The 23,354-nt window shown below is 45.4% G+C and overlaps 1 protein-coding gene and 1 pseudogene across 1 annotated transcript; one reads left to right on the top strand and one right to left on the bottom strand.

Annotated features, from left to right (window-relative positions):
* Positions 1 to 762: 762 nt before the first annotated feature.
* Positions 763 to 5,498, top strand: LOC123149527 (uncharacterized; annotated as a pseudogene).
* A 1,112-nt stretch (positions 5,499 to 6,610) lies between these two features.
* On the bottom strand, positions 6,611 to 10,368 carry LOC123149529 (NF-X1-type zinc finger protein NFXL1). The gene has a single exon (XM_044569201.1). It carries the CDS (start codon positions 10,288 to 10,290, stop codon positions 6,883 to 6,885), a length of 3,408 nt encoding a protein of 1,135 aa, XP_044425136.1. The 5' UTR covers positions 10,291 to 10,368; the 3' UTR covers positions 6,611 to 6,882.
* Positions 10,369 to 23,354: the final 12,986 nt, after the last annotated feature.

The raw sequence follows: 23,354 nt of genomic DNA on the forward strand, positions 1-23,354 counted from the left end.
CTAGTATATATACTCGTAGTAGTATGTTCGTTTCGTTTCCTTTATGGAAATGAAGTATATGTACTGCCTGAATGGCACATTCTGATCTGAAGAAGAAACGAAAAAGTTCACCAAAGTGGATACATTGCCTGCAACTGCAAGCAAGGAACCATGCCGTGCTTTGGCAAAAGGAAAGCAACAGCAAGATGCCAAAAGCAGCTCGTAGCGTTACCATTACGCCACCCATCTTCTGCTCTGTCTCTTGCGGTGCATTCCGTCGCAGAGCTCTAACACAAAATGACAAGGTGAAATTTATGTTTTGTTTCAGGCAAGATGATGGAGTGATCAGAGATACCTTTGCCTTGGACTGGGTTTCCTGGAGATAACTCTTCTTTTCCTCTGCAAGTGTGATTCGCCCCTCCTCGACTTGACTCGCCCGTGGCGCTCCAGAGGTAGGTACTGCAATTGCATCTTATACCATCACCCTTATCTGCTTAAGAATTTCGCACGAGCATTTAAACAACTGATATACAATATACCAAAAAGCATCGCACGAGCATTTTGCTAGTAGTTAAGCAAAGAGCGACTTTTCCCCAAGAAACTGCAGAGAATTTGTGGTTTCTAAATACCACTGATAAATGAAACACACTGATCAATTATCACTGCAGTTTCCAACACGCACACACACACACACACACACACACACACACACACACACACACACACATATATATATATATATATTGTGTTTGCTGTTTGAGTTGTTAGTTTTTTCCGATATTTCTGGTTGAGTCAACTCAGCCAAATGCTAGACCTTTTTACAGAGAGATGGAAACAGTTGCTTCCTGTGTAGTTTAATTTTTTTTACTAGGTTGCTAGAAGAGGGGGGCTGACAGGGAAAACTACCGGGAACTGTTATGCACAAATTGCTAATAAGGCAGTGGTTGCTTGGCTACTCATTACAACTAGTTTCACTTAACCAAAGTGATGACAGGGAGATGATGGCAACCAATTAGAAGAACATTCTAATAAGAGCGGTAACTAGTACGTTTTTCTCTCTTTTTCCTTTATGCAAATGAAGTTTATGCGATGCCTCGCAGATTCTGCTCTAAAGAGAAAAGAGAAGTTCACCAGTGGACCAGCGGCGATCGACACTACCCGCAAGTGCAAGCAAGGAACCATGGATGCATGCTTTGGCAAAAGGAAAGCAATAACAAGATGCCAAAAGCACATACCGTTACCATTACACCACCCATCTCTCTGAAGCATACACGTCTGCTCTACCTTGCGGCGCGCGTTCTGTTCCTGAGCTCTACCAACAAAGCTTGTGCCATTGACAAAAGCGAAATTTTCTCTTGTTTTAAACAAAGATGACCGAGTGATCAGATATATCCTTGACCGGGACTGGATTTCTTGGGGACAAATTTTCTATTCTCTGCAAGTGTTCTTCGCTCCTCCCCGGCTTGATTCGCCCTTGGCGCTTCTAGAGGTATACTGCGATTGCATCTCGTGCATACATATGTAATATATAATCTTGACTTTGTGATATGTTTTGACAGCGTGTGATCAGGAATTTAAGCATCTTGCTTTTGTAGGGAGTGGAGAAATCTGCGCCCCATGGGTTAGATATATGTTTATCCCGGTCTTCTGCTGGTATTAGTTTTCTGTCAAGAAGTTCAATGGTTCGTACCCTCTTCTCCCCTCACCAAGTCCAATGCTTGATTTATATTTGTGTCTTCCTAAAATGTTTTTTTAAGCATGACGTTAGCACTAACAAAATTTTGGACTGAAGCAACCCACACTATGAACTGGTATTTTGTACACTTAAATATAGTTCCGCTTCATTTAAACTTTCAAACTGGATGCATGCATTAACTGATCTTACAACTAAGATTGCATCATTTGTTGCTTTAGTTTAATATCGCATCATTTGTTGCTTTAGATTGGCACTAGTTTAATTTTGGACCGCAGTAACCCACATCAAACTTAGCGAGGATATGTATGGGAGAAACTGGTGTTTTTTACACTTATATATAATTCCAATCAATTTAAACTTTCAAACTAGATGCATACCACCACTAATCTTATCATTACGATTGTATCATTTGTTGCTTTAGTTTATTCTTACGCATAATAGCTACTAATTGAAATTATAGTACCAAGGTACGTATTGTGGCAGTTGTATGAAATAACTATTGATCACTGCAGTATGTGAAGGATTTTGATGACGCCGTCAGACAAGTGGTTGATCTTTTGTATGAAAGCGATGGTACTGCAGAAGGCAAAATTAAAACATTCTTGCTTCGTGGTTGGTTCGACGGGAGTGCTCGTCGGGTATTGGGAGGATGTGCTGTTCTTAGAGCTATAGCGAAGCTTCTAAAATCCACAACATGTGATGATTCTGACATGAGAAAGCACTTTGACAGAATTATCCATGTGGACTGCTCCCTGTGGAAAAGCAGCAGGACCATGCAGAGGACAATAGCGGAGGAGTTGAACCTTCGCCATGTAATGCACATATTTGATAAGGAGGATGAAGATGATGATTTCAGAGGAGTAGACAACAGCTCTAGAAAAGTGATACCAAGGATCGCAAGTTTGATTAATAAGTCTCTAAGAGATGAAAGATTTCTGATGATTTTTCATAATGGAGGAAGTGAAGATATTGATCTCCTAGAGTCTGGCATTCCTCTTTACGGTGAAGGTAAATTGTTATGTACCTATGGTGGAAGATTTTTGGAGGACAAGTGGAAAGAATTCAAGTTGTTGCACACTTATGATATTTATATTTATCCGGCGGCATATTATTATACAAATATTGCACCTCATATTGAAAATGTATTGCACAAAGAAGCTGCTGGAGTGATTGGTGACACCGGTATGGATGGCATCAATACAGAAACAGTTTTGGATTGCTTCTTGTACTCATTATTCCTAACAACACGACTACCTGAAAACTTTACTGGTGTTGACTATGGTTGGGCGACTCATGCTTGTAACTACTGGATATGTGATGGAATCCTTGGTGAGGACAAAACATGGGATATTGGCAATACATTGTATCATGTGATACCAATGTTGGGCAATTCTACTTACGAAACAAGACGTTTGGCATCCTATTTGGATGGACAGAAAAAACCCTATGTGGGCTGGTATTCAGTCACCTCCAACAAACTAAGGGCAGAAGATATCTCTAATGTTCCTGGCAGTGCATCATCATATTTCTTAACATTTCAGGGAGATGATCCAGCATATGTACGTAATGATTTGTTTCAACTAGCCAGCAACAACCTCCGTGTGCTAAAGCTCTACAACTGCAGCTTCACTTTTGCATCTCCTCCTTTTCAGTGCTGCCACAACCTAAGATTCCTTTGGCTTGACCATTGTGCAAACACTGGGAAGAAGCAAAGTGGAGGGCCAAGTTTTCTGAACCTGCTGGTGCTTGACATACGTTTCACAGATTATGTTTTCTTGCCTCAGATGATTGAACTGATGACCAATCTCAGGGAGCTAAATACAAAGGGGGTCTCATGGAAGCCTGCAAGTCATGCATGGAAAAAGCTACAGAAGCTTCAGAAGCTCCGATTAACAGAATCTTCAGATGTGGTCACGGTGGACAGCTGCTCTTCCGTAGATATGATGAACCTGGAGCTCCTTGACTTGTCAGGAAACACTCACCTGGAACATTATCATCCGCAAGAAGCCTGAAGATGCTTATTCTTGATGGTTGTTCCAGCTTGGAGCAAGTTGCCCTGCAAGGAGCTCCTCCACTGCTTGAAAGTTTTAGCTTCGATGGTTATGGCCCAGCAGAGAATTGGACACATTCCATACACCTGCCACAAAAGGAATTGCGCCTCAAGTCTCCTTTAGCTCCTGTTCAAATAGTCAAGGTGACAAAGATCTCCCTACATGGTTGCGGTCGATTGCATAACATATACCTGCATGCACTACCGAATCTGGAGGAACTGGACCTCTCTGGTACAGCTATTAAAATAATTGACCTCCATGCAATGTATGTCCCGAAACTCAAGAAGCTATTCCTACTGGGCTGTGAGCAGCTCCGTAGCCTAATCTGGAAAGGATCACCTAGACTGGAAGTTCTACATGTGGATACTCAAGGGACGAAAAGATCAGTGGTCTGCTATGGAGAACAGGGATCCTTTGGCTTTCAGGCACATATTGTTTTTACGGATGGAAGGTTCATTTGGTCATCCTCAGATGGGCTCAATAGCCGATCACAAAATGCTGTCTCCAAGGTGTACCTCCTTATCTCTTGTACGAGCAGTAGCCAAGCCAACATCACCAAAAGTATCAAGGAGATTGGATCTAGCCGACAGGGTTTGGTTCCAACAAGGCCGCTATTACCGTATAATGATATTGCCATGGCTAAGGATGTTACATGCTCGCTCTTGGTGTGGAACTGTCAACAGCTCCAAACTTTGGACGTGCATATCGAGATTGGTAAAGGAAGCTATAATTTAGAGAGTATGCAAGATGAAGGGAATTTCAGAAGTTTCGCAGCTTTTGTTGTTGAATCATTGCATGTGCATGACAATTGCTCCATCACTGCTATCCGCCCATTCTGGGAGAGACTAAAATGGTGTCATGTTGAGAGTTGCCCCAAGCTACACTCTGTGTTTTCACGTCGGAATGGAACATACAGCTTTCCGTGTATAGAGATATTTTCAGCTTCTGATCTCCTGGTGGCCTATTGCATTTGGGGAGGCATCAAGAGAACTTGGAATGACCTTTACCCCAGACACCAGAGTCTCTTACAGCTGCAGCACATATACCTGTACAATTGCCCAAGGCTGGTGTTCGTCCTCCTCATTTCCTTCACCTTGCCCAACTTGGAGACCCTCCAGATCGCATACTGCAGTAACCTCCGGCATGTTTTCCCATGGGACCACAAGTACACTGAGGAAATAGCATCTGGTTTCACATTCAACAACCTGAAGCACATCAAGCTACACCATCTTCACAAGCTGGAGCAGATATGTGAGGTCAAATTGACTGCACCTGCGTTGCAGTCAGTCGGCATCAGGGACTGCTGGGGTCTCAGGCGTCTCCCGGCCGTAGCACATCAATTTCCTAAGCCGGTGGTGGACTGCGAGAAGGACTTGTGGGACAAGCTCAAATGGGATGGCTTGAGGGCTGGGCATCACATATCTACCATATAATGCAGAGCAGCTCTACCATATATTGATCACTAAAGTTCGATAGTTTACTTTGAAAAAAAAGATTTAACGGGTCCTCTAGTTAGGTTGCAGCTTACAAGTAGTAACCTCAGCTGTGGAATTAAATCCGTATGGATAAAATGCTCCTGGCATGCATTTAGGTAAAAGATGGTGTGGTTTCAATGATGCGGGGATCAGAAGCAAACTAAAAAAACTACTGTATATAATATAAAAAATAAAGTATTAGCAAGATTCTCAATATATAGATAAAAACATGGAGATGTTTAATCTTCTGTAGAGCAGGAATAATCATCATGGCTTCCACACTTAGGCAATCACCAATATATAGTTTGTGAGAAGATAGCACTCGCTTAAATTTAGCTAACTCAAAGTGGTGTGCCATATCACAAATGTGGAGTTGTTACATGTGTAAAGATTGTTGTCACTGGCAAATAAAATGCAATGTGCTGAGAGCAGAGAGAAATAGCACTGTACAGAGTGCACAAACACAATGTGCTGAACGGAATCTAACTGGAACTAAATAACTTGTGCTGAACCCGAAGTCCAATGAAATTCGTATGAGACGACCAACTTCAGGTAACCTTTCTGCTACTGAATACAGATGCAAAGCAGAATGTTTTCATTGGCAAACAAAATGAAATAAAACACATGCTTCACCAATATTGCCTCTTCAAATTATTAAAAATGTCATCACAGTTGTCATCCATTATGCGGAGAACATACGGTTGATTCAGTTGATGTATATTTTTGAGCTGACCTTTTTAGTTTGCAGATAGTTAGGGGCCATGGTGGCACAAGCATTTAAACAACTGATACAGTACAATATTACAAAAAACAAAAAACAATGCACAAGAATTTTGCTAGTAGTTAGGCAAAGAGCAAGTTTTCCCCAAGAAAACAAAGAGAATTAGTAGTTTCCACATGCTGTTGATAAATGAAATACACTGATCAGTGATCACTGCAGTTTCTAACATATATATGGCATTTGCTGTTTGGGTTGTTAGTTTTTTCCCATATTTCCCGTTGAGTCAGCTAAGCTAAATGCTAGACCTTTTTACAGAGAGATGGAAACAGATGCTTCCTGTGTAGTATAATTTTGTTTTACTAGGTTGCTAGAATATGGGGGGCTTACAGGAAAAACTACCGGGATCTGTTATGCACAAATTGCTAATAAGGCAGTGGTTGCTTGGCTACTCAATACAACTAGTTTAACTTAACCAAAATGATGACAGGGAGATGATGGCAACCAGTTGAGAGAACATTGCGATAAGAGTGGTAACTAGTTTGAAGAACATTGTAGACAAGAATCGAACCAATCTGAAGAAGAACATCACAAACGAAGAGACGTTTAAAAATCAATTGGGGAAAGCAATGCCCAAGCGGCAAAAATTCACAACTTGATGATGCATGCCCTCAACACAGCTTGAGTTTAATTTATATTCTAGCCAAGTATTGCCTCCATTTGAGACAAGAGCTAGGCAACAACCACTGTGATGCTAAAGGAACACAGGAAATCTGAGGACGGGTTCACTGTTTATTTCATGACAAAAGATAATTCCAACTGAACAGTCAACCGGCACCGACCAGGAACTACTTCAAAGGTGACAAAATAACAGCTTCGATATACTACATCATATATTAGAGAGAGAAAATGAGATCTGAATAAAAGCGACTCATCTTGACCAAACTACCTCGGTCTCGTCATTCACACGATTTCTTCCCAGTCTTCCACTTCGATGTCCGGCTGCAACTTGCTCACAGATTGCCCAGCACTTGGTTCTGCGCCAACACCAGGAGCGGAAGTGCTGGATCCCGTGTCAGTGCGAAGAGGAGGCTTAGGTTTGTCGGTTGACCCAGAGCTTGTTGCAGCATCAGACTCCAGAGCATTCCACCGGTTTGAACTCGTGACCTGAACAGCAGGTTTCCACACTGATCCTGGGGAATGACCAAGCACACTTGTCCCTGGGGCACGACCAAGCACTGTCATCACTGCATGCGGGTTCGGTTTCAGCTCAGAGGGAGAGTCCTTCTTCCATGGACTGGCACTGCTCACTGCGGCCAACCCTCCATCTCTCGGTGCTCCAACCCACACATTGCTCGACAAGGAGGCCTGGGTGATGCTGCTTGGGCAAAACATTGCAGCACCCTGGTAAGCAGACCCATAATCGAGCCGCCTCAGCGCGGTTGCAGCTCTAGCTGGATCACTGAAGACTGCAGCAGCATTCTTGTCATTCAGCCAAACCAATTCACACTCCCCACCAAACCTTAACACTAGAGAGTTAACATCAGCATCCCTTGGCAGGTCCAGCATTGCGACAACGAGCCTCGGATCCATGTCCACCATGGGGTCAAAGTAAGGATGGGCCGCCGAGACAGGGACACCAGGCTTGGAGCCCAGAACACGAGCAGGAACCTTCGACTTGGGTGTCACATGGACGGTAACAAAACGCTTTGGCTCCCAACCAACTGCCTGGACAGAAAGCTTCCACCTATCTGCAATGAGCCTGATAGCATCTCTCTTATCCTTCATCATGTGACAGAAGACATGGAACTTCATGTTGCTTGAAGAATTCCCCCTTGTTTTCCCAAGGACAAGGAACTTGCACCTCTCCTCTATGGCCAGCACCCACTTTGGCTCACGCCGGAAAAGATCAGAAACCAAATCCGACGCATTTGAGTTCTCACCAAAATGCAATGCATCCAGATTGGGCTGGGTAATGTCGAAAGCTTCAGCAAGGACTCGTTTCCGCTCCACTTTTGCACACTCCTCATCACAACAGAGTTTCCTCTGCCCAAGAGGTACCCTTTTCCCATTTGATTCCACTGGTTGGAGAGGCATTGGCAGCTGCTGGATGACGGAGATATCAAACGTACTATCACCATTGTAGGCTCCACCAGCACTGCAGGGTACAGTTGTACTGATACGGCCACAAGAACAGGTAATAGTCGCACGATGTTCACATCTCACGTCTGGGCAAGGCGACGATGGGTGGCATGGGGCGTTGCAAGTGTGCTTGCATTCCCTCCTTGGGACACCACACAATTGTCCACATGAAACTTTGCCCCCGGAGCTTGAACTAGCTTCTCCATTTGTGGGCGATGGATCACAAGGGGAAGGATGGCAAGGCCTGGCACAAGCATGCAGTCCACATTGACGGTTCTTTCCACAGGGCTGGTTGCATCTGATATCCTTTGAACCACAAGGGATGTTCCTTAACATCACATGTCCCCCAACGCACTCTCTCATGACTGGCACAACGCAAGGTGGGCAGTCCCCAAAATGGCATTGGTGCGAAGCTGGGTGTCCACAAGGCTGAGGGACAATGCACTGGTGTGGGCATGATGGAGTTGGTGTGCCGCAAGGCTGCGGTGGCGGAATAGATGACCTGCCACACGCACAAGAGAGATCATTGAATATGGTCTCACGGCAAGGGTCGCAGTGACCGCTGTGGCAGAGATGCTGGCATCCATGCTGTCCACACCGGAGCTTCTTGCCACATGGTATCTGGCAGAAATGGGGATCCATGCTCTCACCTTGATGCTGAGCAAATGGCTTCGACAGCGGGCAACAGCACTCACTGCACCTGTGCCTCCCACAGTTCTTCTTGCGGCCACAAGGCTTGTTGCAACGGAACTCTTCCTTGGAGACCTTGTAGCACTCCACCATCTGGCCTGATGAGCCACAGCGGCACCTCTGCTCGACACGCACCAAGCACGGTGGGCACTCTCCTTCGTGGCACGTGCCCTTGCACCTATGCAGTCCACACGGCAATCTCTTGTCGCATACCTTGTCACAGGTGGCGATTGGGTCCAAGCAGCTAGTCCTCTTCTCCTGCAGCCTTGTCTTGCCACAATGGCATGTGGTGACCTTCGCTGGCATAAGCTCACACTCCCCACATGGCCCTGGGTGGCAAACATCCTGACAGGCATGATTGGCACATGCCAGTTTGTGGCCACAAACCTCGCTGCAAGAGAACACCCCATCCTTGTCCGACAGCTTCCCTTTGAGCACCATCTCGCCGCACAACAATGTCTCTGTTTTCTTGCCACAGAAGCAGAGCGCAGGGTAATCAACCTCGCATTCCCCGCACGGGCCGGTGTGGCAGACCTTGTCGCAATGGTGCCTCCCGCAGGGTAGCAGCTTCTCGCACGACTGCCCACACGTGACAGCCGTAATCCGGTCCGCACATCGACGAGTGATAGACTGCTTGCCGCAAGGGCACGGGCGCTCCGGAGCAAACGCCTTGCAAGGCGGGCATGGGCCAGGGTGGCACTGCAGGACACAGAGGTGCGGGCACCTGGTGGCAACATCATCATCATCGCCCTTGGCGGCAGGGTCTGCTCTGTCGAGCGGCTTGGAGCAGGGCTCGCCACAGGAGTGAGGGGTGAGGTAGAGGTCATTGGGCGGGTCGCGGCGGCGCCGGCAGAAGCAGGTGTAGGCGATGTCGCGGGCGGGGACGTCCTGCACGGACTGGCAGCCGGGGCAGCGCCAGGAGTCGGAGGCCGGGTCGTCGGAGGCGGAGGCCGGCGAGCGGGCCCACCGGCGGATGCAGGGGAGGTGGAAGATGGCGAAGCAGCTGCCGCAGGACCAGACGGGGGCGGAGCGGCGCACCATGTCGTAGCAGATCATGCACTCCACCGCCCCCCGCGCCAGCTTGTCCTGGATCTCCTGCACCAGCTGCGGCACCGCCCCGCCCCCCGCCGCCGCCGCTGGCGCGGGCGCGGGAGCGTTCGCCCTCTCATGCCGCGGCGCGTACGCGGGCGCGTTCGCCCTCATCTGCCGCGGCGCGGAGGCGTTGGCGTTGGCGGGCGCGGACGGGGGAGCCCTCTCCTGCGGCGGCGGGGCGCGGCCGTCGTTGTGGTTCGGGCGGCGCTGGCGGCGGCGGGGCGGGCGGCTGTCCGAGGCAGGGTTTGGGTTGGGGTTGGGGAGGGGCAGGAGCGGGGCGGCGTTGTCGCGGTGGTGGGGAGGCGCGTAGGCGGCGGGGTTGGGGCGGGGCGCGGGAGCGGGGGCGGGGGCAGGGGCCTCCGCGGCGGGTGCGGCGGATCGGGGCCGCCATACGCCGCGCGAGAAGGGCGCGTCGGGGCCGCGGCGTCGGGCGGTGGAGGGCTGCATGCGGCGGCGGGGCAGACCCGATGCGTCCTCCGTTGGGGATGTGGGGGTGGGTGGAGGCGGGCGGTGGTGGGGAGCGGAGTGGATGGGGGTGGGGGGGTATTTGAGGGGGACGACGGCGAATCGTCTGGCGGCGGCGGGGGGCGGCGGGCGGCGGCGATGGGGAGGGGAAATTTTCTGGCGAATATGCTAACAGTGCTGTACTATTATACTCCCTCCGGTCGTTTTTACTCTGCATATTAGGTTTGTCCGAAATCAATCTCATCCAACTTTAACCAAATTTATATAAAAATTTATAAACATTCACATAACAACACCAATATCATTAGATTCATCTTGAAATATATTTTCATATTATATTTATTAGATATTATAGATGCTAATAATTTTTAATATAAATTTTGTCAAACTTGGCAAAGTTTGATTTTCGACAAATCCAATATGCAGAGTAAAAAGGACCGAAGGGAGTACGGCACTGTTAGACTGCGGTGAACCGCAGGAGGTCGGTTTGTTTTCGGCGATTTCTACTTTGGCAGCCTCTAATTTTCTTCATTTATGTTTCAATCCTCAATTCTTCTAAAACCTAGTATATTTGATTATGTTTTACAAAGCAAATTGTTAACAACTTCTCAAAAGAATATTAACTGTAATACCGAATTAGCATCATTAGATTCATCGTGAAGTACATTTTTAAATGTTCGGGCCGAGAGGGTCCTGAACTCGTAAAATTCCTCGTATCGCACTTTCGCCTAGCTAGATCCAGCGTGGCTCCTAGCCTCCTATCTCTATCTCTCATTGTCAGAAATCATCCACACGGCAGCAAACGGGCCCACTCTTTCTAAAGAAAACCATCAAAATTACTCGTGATATTTTGAGGCAATTTTCTGTAAACCAAAAACATGCAAAAAAACAACAACCAACTCTAGACACTGAACTAATAGGTTGGTTCGGAAAAATAATATGAATTGTTATAAGAAAACATCTAAAAATATATGATAATAACATAAAATGATCAAAAATTATAGATATGTTTGAGACGTATCACAATCCTATATAGCTATTACTTCTAATGATATAGTTATAAAGCTTCTACCATAATGTTTTATGGGTTTTTTTGTGATAGAATGCTCTGACGTTCTTGATATCGGGTGCTTCATGAGTTGTGTACAAATGATGGTTGGTCTTGAAACCATGCCCAATTTATTCTTTATGTAACATTGTAGCACTATGCATGCACGTCATTTTCCGGGCCCAGCCAAACCCATCCGTTTAAGGCCATTGCGCCTGGCTACCACCTAGGATCTATATTGTCCCACAACCAACACTAATCGTGTATGCACACTTTATCCTCATTCGTGCACATTTGGAATCAACTTCTTAGTCGGTCACACATCCTCAAATTGTTCATAGCCAAGCATCCTTAACTTTGAGGTTTCTTTTGGATGGGATGCCCAAAAAGAAGGTGCACCTTGTTGATATGAGTAGTATCATACCTATTAAGCCGGGATGTCACATACACCTTCACTCAAAGGAACCAACATCTTCGTCGGCCTAGCAGGAACATTCTCTCTTAGCACATGTTTGTGCATCCAGTCCAGCACATATGACATGTTGGGTACCATGATGGTTCACACGCATCATACGCCACATGCTCGCGCACCTGATCCGCACACGCCCGTGTAACCACCAGGGGCATGCAACTCTAATACCAATTGTAATGCCCCTGCCAAACCTGTCGGTTCTTTGTTGTTGCGTCTGGCTACCACCTAGGATCTAAACTAGCTCCACAGACTAACTAGTCTTTACTGCGCATTTTTTCTCACTCGCGCAGCTGGTATCAACTTCTCAGTCGATAACTCATCCTCAAATTGTTACTAGCCAAGCACACTTAACTTCAATGTTCCTTTCGAATGGACTCCCAGAAAAGAAGGTGCACCTTGTTAATATGAGTAGTCTATCATTCCTATTAAATTTGGATGTCAAATTAGCCATTCTAAAATCATAATATAACTTTTGTTTGTTGTAAAAATGATTAAAAAGCGATAAATAGATCTGTCGTGCTTTGATGTTTAACTCTATGGCTTCAAGTACGCATGAAAAAGCATGTATTCAGTGCATTTTGCAATTAGCGTTGCAATAAAAGCTTAACCAATCGAATTATTCTTTTATATACTACTCCCTGTGTTCAAAAATAAGTGTCTCAACTTTGTATGCATTAAAGTTGAGACACTTATTTTGAGACGGAGGGGGGTTCTAGCACGCTATCTGTGAAAGAAATCTTTATGGGTGATGTACAACAATCTATAAGTATGTGTCTTCCATTTCATTGTCATTTTTATCGCTCGGTCGACGACCTCTTGAAGTTGTTCTCGATGTTATAAATTAGAATATATTTTGCAATACAGCTAACGGAGAGTGTGAAACTATCCCGGAAAAAAAAAACAGAGAGTGTGAAACTGATCTTGCTTCCTTCATTGAGTGTCAACAGGCCTCATGTACTGAAGAAATTCCCTAGGGAGAAAAAGGAAGAACGTTAATGGTTCACCGACTGCCAGCAAAGCCAAAAAAAGGTCAATTGATTCTCTACACCATGCAATTGATCCTCTACACCATATCCTATAGAAGGCCACAGAGCAAGGCAAGTTGCACCCTCTTGATGGAAATGCGATGGCGATTCGTCACATTCGTGCCTCCTTGTACGCGGATGATGCTGCGGTCTTCCTTGCGCTAGTTAAATCTGAAATCAAATTCTTCGCAGAAACCCTTGCGTGCTTTGGGGAGGTCGCTGGCCTGGTCACGAATTGCTCTAAAAGCATGGTTGCCCCCATCCGATGTGACCACTTGGACCTTGATGATATACTGCATTCCTTCCTGGCCAACCGATCTACCTTCCCAATGAAGTATCTCGGATTGCCACTGTCGGTCAAAAGGCTAAATAGGATCCACTTCCAGCCCCTGGAGGACAAGATTGCGGCCAAGCTTACTCCATGGCTGGGCATGCTCATGGCATCTCTGGGAAGGGCGGTGCTGGTCAAGTCTGTCATCACGGCCGTCGCTATATACTATATGACAACGTTAAACCTACCGATTGAAGTCCTGGAAAAGATCGATTCTCTTCGCCGAGCCTTCCTTTGGGCTGAAGGAAATATGCCCTAGAGGCAATAATAAAGTTATTATTTATTTCCTTATATCATGATAAATGTTTATTATTCATGCTAGAATTGTATTAACCGGAAACATAATACATGTGTGAATACATAGACAAACATAGTGTCACTAGTATGCCTCTACTTGACTAGCTCGTTGATCAAAGATGGTTATGTTTCCTAACCACAAACATAGTTGTCATTTGATTAACGGGATCACATCATTAGGAGAATGATGTGATTGACTTGACCCATTTCGTTAGCTTAGCACTTGATCGTTTAGTTTGTTGCTATTGCTTTCTTCATGACTTATACATGTTCCTATGACTATGAGATTATGCAACTCCCGTTTACCGGAGGAACACTTTGTGTGCTACCAAACGTCACAACGTAACTGGGTGATTATAAAGGTGCTCTACAGGTGTCTCCGAAGGTACTTGTTGGGTTGGCGTATTTCGAGATTAGGATTTGTCACTCCGACTGTCGGAGAGGTATCTCTGGGCCCTCTCGGTAATGCACATCACATAAGCCTTGCAAGCATTGCAACTAATAAGTTAGTTGAGGGATGATGTATTACGGAACGAGTAAAGAGACTTGCTGGTAATGAGATTGAACTAGGTATTGAGATACCGACGATCAAATCTCGGGCAAGTAACATACCGATGACAAAGGGAACAACGTATGTTGTTATGCGGTCTGACCGATAAAAGATCTTCGTAGAAAATGTAGGAGCCAATATGAGCATCCAGGTTCCGCTATTGGTTATTGACCGGAGACGTGTCTCGGTCATGTCTACATTATTCTCAAACCCGTAGGGTCCGCACGCTTAACGTTACGATGACAGTTTCATTATGAATTTATATATTTTGATGTACCGAAGGTTATTCGGAGTCCCGGATGTGATCACGGACATAACGAGGAGTCTCGAAATAGTCAAGACATAAAGATTGATATATTGGACGACTATATTCGAACACAAGAATTGTTTCGGGAGTTATCGGATATAAAACGGAGTACCGGGGGTTACCGGACCCCCCCCCGGGGGGGGGGGGGGTTAATGGGCCTCATGGGCCGAAAGTGGAGCAGAGGAGGGGCGGCCAGGGCAGGTTGCGCCCCCCCCCCTCTAGTCCGAATTGGACAAGGAGGGAGGGGCGGCGCCCCCCCCCCCCTTTCCTTTCTCTCCTCTCTCCCTTCCTTCCCCCTCTCCTAGTTGGACAAGGAAAGGAGGGAGTCCTACTCCCGGTAGGAGTAGGACTCCTCCCTAGCGTGCCTCCTCCTGGACGGCCGCCCCTTCCCCTTGCTCCTTTATATACGGGGGCAGGGGGGCACCTCTAGACACAACAATTGATCCTTGAGATCTATTAGCCGTGTGCGGTGCCCTCCTCCACCATAATCCTCGTTAATACGACGGTAGAACATCAAGATCGTCACCACGCCGTCGTGCTGACGGAACTCTTCCCCGACATTCTGATGGATCGGAGTCCGGGGATCGTCATCGAGCTGAACGTGTGCTAGAACTCGAAGGTGTCGTAGTTTCGGTGCTTGATCGGTCGGGCCGTGAAGACGTACGACTACATCAACCGCGTTGTGTTAACGCTTCCGCTTTCAGTCTACGAGGGTACGTAGACAACACTCTCCCCTCTCGTTGCTATGCATCACCATGATCTTGCGTGTGCGTAGGAATTTTTTTGAAATTACTACGTTCCCCAACAGTGACATCCGAGTCTAGGTTTTATGCGTTGATGTTGTGCACGAGTAGAACACAAGTAAGTTGTGGGCGATATAAGTCATACTGCTTACCAGCATGTCATACTTTGGTTCGGCTTTATTGTTGGATCAAGCGGCCTGAACCGACATTACGCGTACGCTTACGCGAGACTGGTTCTACCGACGTGCTTTGCACACAAGTGGATGGCGGGTGTCAGTTTCTCCAACTTTAGTTGAATCAAGTATGGCTACGCCCGATCCTTGCGAAGGTTAAAACAACACCAACTTGACAAACTATCGTTGTGGTTTTGATGCGTAGGTAAGAACGGTTCTTGCTAAGCCCGTAGCAGCCACGTAAAACTTGCAACAACAAAGTAGACGACGTCTAACTTGTTTTTGCAGGGCATGTTGTGATGTGATATGGTCAAGACATGATGCTAAATTTTATTATATGAGATGATCATGTTTTGTAACCGAGTTATCGGCAACTGGCAGGAGCCATATGGTTGTCGCTTTATTGTATGCAATGCAATTGCGCTGTAATGCTTTACTTTATCACTAAGCGGTAGCGATAGTCGTGGAAGCATAAGATTGGTGAGACGACAACAATGCTACGATGGTGATCAAGGTGTCGCGCCGGTGACGATGGTGATCATGACGGTGCTTCGAAGATGGAGATCACAAGCACAAGATGATGATGGCCATATCATATCACTTATATTGATTGCATGTGATGTTTATCTTTTATGCATCTTATCTTGCTTTGATTGACGGTAGCATTATAAGATGATCCCTCACTAAATTATCAAAGTATAAGTGTTCTCCCTGAGTATGCACCGTTGCGAAAGTTCTTCGTGCTGAGACACCACGTGATGATCGGGTGTGATAGGCTCTACGTTCAAATACAATGGGTGCAAAACAGTTGTACACGCGGAATACTCAGGTTTAACTTGACGAGCCTAGCATATAACAGATATGGCCTCGGAACACGGAGACCGAAAGGTTGAGCGTGAATCATATAGTAGATATGATCAACATATTGATGTTCACCATTGATACTACTCCGTCTCACGTGATGATCGGACATGGTTTAGTTGATTTGGATCACGTGATCACTTAGAGGATTAGAGGGATATCTTTCTAAACAGTTGCACATGTAGAATACTCAGGTTTAACTTGACGAGCCTAGCATATAACAGATATGGCCACGGAACACGGAGACCGAAAGGTTGAGCGTGAATCATATAGTACATATGATCAACATATTGATGTTCACCATTGATACTACTCCATCTCACGTGATGATCGGACATGGTTTAGTTGATTTGGATCACGTGATCACTTAGAGGATTAGAGGGATATCTTTCTAAGTGGGAGTTCTTAAGTAATATGATTAATTGAACTTAAATTTATCATGAACTTAGTACCTGATAGTATCTTGCTTGTCTATGTTTGATTGTAGATAGATGGCTCGTGTTGTTGTTTCGTTGAATTTTAATGCGTTCCTTGAGAAAGCAAAGTTGAAAGATGATGGTAACAATTACACGGACTGGGTCTGTAACTTCAGGATTATCCTCATTGCTGCAGAGAAGAATTACGTCCTGAAAGCACCGCTAAGTGCCAAGCCTGCTGCAGGAGCAACACAAGATGTTATGAACGTCTGGCAGAGCAAAGCTGATGACTACTCGATAGTTCAGTGTGCCATGCTTTATGGCTTAGAACCGGGTCTTCAACAACGTTTTAAACGTCATGAAGCATATGAGATGTTCCAGGAGTTGAAGTTAATATTTCAAGCAAATGCCCGGATTGAGAGATATGAAGTCTTCAATAAGTTTTATAGCTGCAAGATGGAGGAGAATAGTTCTGTCAGTGAACATATACTCAAAATGTCTGAGTATCATAATCACTTGACTCAACTGGGGGTTAATCTTCCTGTTGATAGTGTCATTGACAGAGTTCTTCAATCACTGCCACCAAGCTACAAAAGCTTCATGATGAACTATAATATGCAAGGGATGAATAAGACTATTCCATAGCTCTTCGCAATGCTAAAAGCCGCAGAGGTAGAAATCAAGAAGGAGCGTCAAGTGTTGATGGTCAATAAGACCACCAGTTTCAAGAAAAAGGGCAAAGGAAAGAAGAAAGGGAACTTCAAGAAGAACAACAAACAAGTTGCTGCTCAGGAGAAGAAACCCAAGTCTGGACCTAAGCCTGAGACTGACTGCTTCTACTGCAAGCAGACTGGTCACTGGAAGCGGAACTGCCCCAAGTATTTGGCGGATAAGAAGGATGGCAAAGTGAACAAAGGTATATGTGATATACATGTTATTGATGTGTACCTTACTAATGCTCGCAGTAGCACCTGGGTATTTGATACTGGTTCTGTTGCTAACATTTGCAACTCGGAACAGGGACTACGGATTAAGCGAAGATTGGCTAAGGACGAGGTGACGATGCGTGTGGGAAATGGTTCCAAAGTCGATATGATCGCGGTCAGCACGCTACCTCTACATCTACCTTCGGGATTAGTATTATACCTAAATAATTGTTATTTGGTGCCAGCGTTGAGCATGAACATTATATCTGGATCTTGTTTGATGCGAGACGGTTATTCATTTAAATCGGAGAATAATGGTTGTTCTATTTATATGAGTAATATCTTTTATGGTCATGCACCCTTGAAGAATGGTCTATTTTTGATGAATCTCGATAGTATTGATACACATATTCATAATGTTGAAATCAAAAGATGCAGAGTTAATAATGATAGTGCAACTTATTTGTGGCACTGCCGTTTAGGTCATATCGGTGTAAAACGCATGAAGAAACTCCATACTGATGGACTTTTGGAATCACTTGATTATGAATCATTTGGTACTTGCGAACCGTACCTCATGGGTAAGATGACTAAAACGCCGTTCTCTGGTACTATGGAGAGAGCAACGGATTTGTTGGAAATCATACATACAGATGTATGTGGTCCAATGAATGTTGAGGCTCGTGGCGGATATCGTTATTTTCTCGCCATCATAGATGATTTAAGAAGATATGGGTATATCTACTTAATGAAACATAAGTCTGAAACATTTGAAAAGTTCAAAGAATTTCAGAGTGAAGTTGAAAATCATCGTAACAAGAAAATAAAGTTTCTGCGATCTGATCGTGGAGGAGAATATTTGAGTTACGAGTTTGGTCTACATTTGAAACAATGCAGAATAGTTTCGCAACTCACGCCACCCTGAACATCACAACGTAATGGTGTGTCCGAACGTCGTAATCATACTTTATTAGATATGGTGCGATCTATGATGTCTCTTACTGATTTACCGTTACCGTTTTGGGGTTATGCTTTAGAGACGGCTGCATTCACGTTAAATAGGACACCATCGAAATCCGTTGAGACGACGCCTTATGAACTGTGGTTTGGCAAGAAACCGAAGTTGTCGTTTCTTAAAGTTTGGGGCTGCGATGCTTATGTGAAAAAGCTTCAACCTGATAAGCTCGAACCCAAATCGGAGAAATGTGTCTTCATAGGATACCCAAAGGAGACTGTTGGGTACACTTCCTATCACAGATCCGAAGGCAAGACTTTTGTTGCTAAATTCGGAGTTTTTCTAGAGAAGGAGTTTCTCTCGAAAGAAGTGAGTGGGAGAAAAGTAGAACTTGATGAGGTAACTGTACCTACTCCCTTATTGGAAAGTAGTACATCACAGAAACCAGTTTCTGTGACACCTACACCAATTAATGAGGAAGCTAATGATAATGATCATGAAACTTCAGATCAAGTTACTACCGAACCTCGTAGATCAACCAGAGTAAGATCCGCACCAGAGTGGTACGGTAATCCTGTTTTGGAAGTCATGCTACTAGATCATGATGAACCTACGAACTATGAAGAAGCGATGGTGAGCCCAGATTCCGTAAAATGGCTAGAAGCCATGAAATCTGAGATGGGATCCATGTATGAGAACAAAGTGTGGACTTTGGTTGACTTGCCCGTTGATCGGCAAGCAATTGAGAATAAATGGATCTTCAAGAAGAAGACTGACGCTGACGGTAATGTTACTGTCTATAAATCTCGACTTGTTGCAAAAGGTTTTCGACAAGTTTAAGGGATTGACTACGATGAGACCTTCTCACCCGTAGCGATGCTTAAGTCTGTCCGAATCATGTTAGCAATTGCCGCATTTTATGATTATGAAATTTGGCAAATGGATTTCAAAACTGCATTCCTGAATGGATTTCTGGAAGAAGAGTTGTATATGATGCAACCAGAAGGTTTTGTCGATCCAAAGGGAGCTAACAAAGTGTGCAAGCTCCAGCGATCCATTTATGGACTAGTGCAAGCCTCTCGGAGTTGGAAGAAACGCTTTGATAGTGTGATCAAAGCATTTGGTTTTGTACAGACTTTTGGAGAAGCCTGTATTTACAAGAAAGTGAGTGGGAGCTCTGTAGAATTTCTGATATTATATGTGGATGACATATTATTGATTGGAAATGATATAGAATTTCTGGATAGCATAAAGGGATACTTGAATAAGAGTTTTTCAATGAAAGACCTTGGTGAAGCTGCTTACATATTGGGCATTAAGATCTATAGAAATAGATCAAGACGCTTAATTGGACTTTCACAAAGCACATACCTTGACAAGGTTTTGAAGAAGTTTAAAATGGATCAAGCAAAGAAAGGGTTCTTGTCTGTGTTACAAGGTGTGAAGTTGAGTAAGACTCAATGTCCGACCACCGCAAAAGATAGAGAGAAAATTAAAGATGTTCCCTATGCTTCAGCCATAGGCTCTATCATGTATGCAATGTTGTGTACCAGACCTAATGTGTGCCTTGCTATAAGTCTAGCAGGGAGGTACTAAAGTAATCCAGGAGTGGATCACTGGACAGCGGTCAAAAACATCCTGAAATACCTGAAAAGGACTAAGGATATGTTTCTCGTATATGGAGGTGACAAAGAGCTCATCGTAAATGGTTACGTTGATGCAAGCTTTGACACTGATCCGGACGATTCTAAATCGCAAACCGGATACGTGTTTTTACTGAACAGTGGAGCTGTCAGTTGGTGCAGTTCTAAACAAAGCGTCGTGGCGGAATCTACATGTGAAGCAGAGTACATAGCTTCTTCGGAAGCAGCAAATGAAGGAGTCTGGATGAAGGAGTTCATATCCGATCTAGGTGTCATTCCTAGTGCATCGGGTCCAATGAAAATCTTTTGTGACAATACTGGTGCAATTGCCTTGGCAAAGGAATCCATATTTCACAAGAGAACCAAACACATCAAGAGACGCTTCAATTCCATTCGGGATTTAGTCCAAGTGGGAGACATAGAAATTTGCAAGATACATACGGATCTGAATGTTGCAGACCCGCTGACTAAGCCTCTTCCACGAGCAAAACATGATCAGCACCAAGGCTCCATGGGTGTTAGAATCATTACTGTGTAATCTAGATTATTGACTCTAGTGCAAGTGGGAGACTGAAGGAAATATGCCCTAGAGGCAATAACAAAGTTATTATTTATTTCCTTATATCATGATGAATGTTTATTATTCATGCTAGAATTGTATTAACCGGAAACATAATACATATGTGAATACATAGACAAACATAGTGTCACTAGTATGCCTCTACTTGACTAGCTCGCTGATCAAAGATGGTTATGTTTCCTAACCATAAACATAGTTGTCATTTGATTAACGGGGTCACATCATTAGGAGAATGATGTGATTGACTTGACCCATTTCGTTAGCTTAGCACTTGATCGTTTAGTTTGTTGCTATTGCTTTCTTCATGACTTATACATGTTCCTATGACTATGAGATTATGCAACTCCCGTTTACCGGAGGAACACTTTGTGTGCTACCAAACGTCACAACGTAATTGGATGATTATAAAGGTGCTCTACAGGTGTCTCCGAAGGTACTTGTTGGGTTGGCGTATTTCGAGATTAGGATTTGTCACTCCGATTGTCGGAGAGGTATCTCTGGGCCCTCTCGGTAATGCACATCACATAAGCCTTGCAAGCATTGCAACTAATAAGTTAGTTGAGGGATGATGTATTACGGAACGAGTAAAGAGACTTGCCGGTAAAGAGATTGAACTAGGTATTGAGATACCGACGATCAAATCTCGGGCAAGTAACATACCGATGACAAAGGGAACAACGTATGTTGTTATGCGGTCTGACCGATAAAAGATCTTCGTAGAAAATGTAGGAGCCAATATGAGCATCCAGGTTCCGCTATTGGTTATTGACCGGAGACGTGTCTCGGTCATGTCTACATTATTCTCAAACCCGTAGGGTCCGCACGCTTAACGTTACGATGACAGTTTCATTATGAATTTATATATTTTGATGTACCGAAGGTTATTCGGAGTCCGGATGTGATCACGGACATAACGAGGAGTCTCGAAATAGTCAAGACATAAAGATTGATATATTGGACGACTATATTCGAACACAAGAATGGTTTCGGGAGTTATCGGATATAAAACGGAGTACTGGGCCTCACGGGCCCAAAGTGGAGCAGAGGAGGGGCGGCCAGGGCAGGCTGCGCGCCCCCTCCCCCTCTAGTCCGAATTGGACAAGGAGGGAGGGGCGGCGCCCCCCCCCTTTCCTTTCTCTCCTTTCTCCCTTCCTTCCCCCTCTCCTAGTTGGACAAGGAAAGGAGGGAGTCCTACTCCCGGTAGGAGTAGGACTCCTCCCTGGCGCGCCTCCTTCTGGCCGGCCGCCCCTCCCCCTTGCTCCTTTATATACGGGGGCAGGGGGGCACCTCTAGACACAACAATTGATCCTTGAGATCTATTAGCCGTGTGCGGTGCCCTCCTCCACCATAATCCTCGATAATATTGTAGCGGTGCTTAGGCGAAGCCCTGCGACGGTAGAACATCAAGATCTTCACCACGCCGTCGTGCTGACGGAACTCTTCCCCGACATTCTGCTGGATCGGAGTCCGGGGATCGTCATCGAGCTGAACGTGTGCTAGAACTCGGAGGTGCCATAGTTTCGGTGCTTGATCGGTCGGGCCGTGAAGACGTACGACTACATCAACCGCGTTGTGTTAACGCTTCCGCTTTCGATCTACGAGGGTACGCAGACAACACTCTCCCCTCTCGTTGCTATGCATCACCATGATCTTGCGTATGCGTAGGAATTTTTTTGAAATTACTACGTTCCCCAACATGGGCTAGCTGTGACAAGGTCACTGGAGGCAAATGCAAGATCAACTGGATGCAGGTCTGCAAGTCCAAGGTTCATGGGGGCTGGGCATCTTAAATCTAAAGAAGTTTGCGTCTGCGCTTCGCATCCGATGGCTTTGGGCAGAATGGTCGGATCCGCCTAAGCCGTGGGTTCGCTTGGGCAACCCTTGCGACGAAAATGATAAAAACATTTTTGCGGTTGCCACCAAGGTGCTTCTCGGCAATGGTCTTCGGGCCTCTTTTTGGGAGTCCGCTTGGCTCGACGGTTTGAGGCCCAAAGACATCGCCCCAAAGATTTTTGATCTATCAAAAAGAAGGGGTTGTTCGGTTCAAAAGGCATTGCAGAATAATTTCTGGGTCTATCAAATTAACACGGACGGGATCACCTCCACTAGACATCTGACCGAGTTCGTCAACCTTTGGGAGAAGATTTCTACGGTGCACCTAAACCCCGAGATGGCTGATTCTATTTCCTGGAAACTCACTAAAGATGGCATTTACTCTGCATCCTCAGCCTACAAGGCCCAGTTCCTGGGTTTGGTCGACTCCAACATGCAACAATTGGTGTGGAAGATCTAGGCTCCCCCCAAATGCAAATTCTTTGCTTGGCTCGTTATCAATAACAGGATCTGGACGGCCGACAGGCTTCAATGCCGGGGTTGGCCTAACTGCGACCGCTGCCCCCTATGCAAACAAGTTCAAGAATCCGCGGCCCACCTACTGTTCCAATGCCGCTACACGGTTCGAGTTTGGGGAATGATCAAGTCTTGGCTCGGCTTGGTGGATGTGCACCCTTCTGCTTGGATGGCCATCCACTCGGTAAAGACTTGGTGGAACCTTATTGATTCCAATATGTCGCAATCTAGACGGTCGATGATGTCCCTCATGATGCTTATCTCGTGGGAAATCTGGAATGAGAGAAACGCACATGTGTTCCGTAACACCGCGGTGCCGGTAGGGGTTCTTGTTGCTAGAATCAAGGATGTATCCAAGCTATGGTGTCTT

Source organism: Triticum aestivum, chromosome 7A (assembly GCF_018294505.1).
Source record: "Triticum aestivum cultivar Chinese Spring chromosome 7A, IWGSC CS RefSeq v2.1, whole genome shotgun sequence".
NCBI classification, from domain to species: Eukaryota; Viridiplantae; Streptophyta; class Magnoliopsida; order Poales; family Poaceae; genus Triticum; species Triticum aestivum.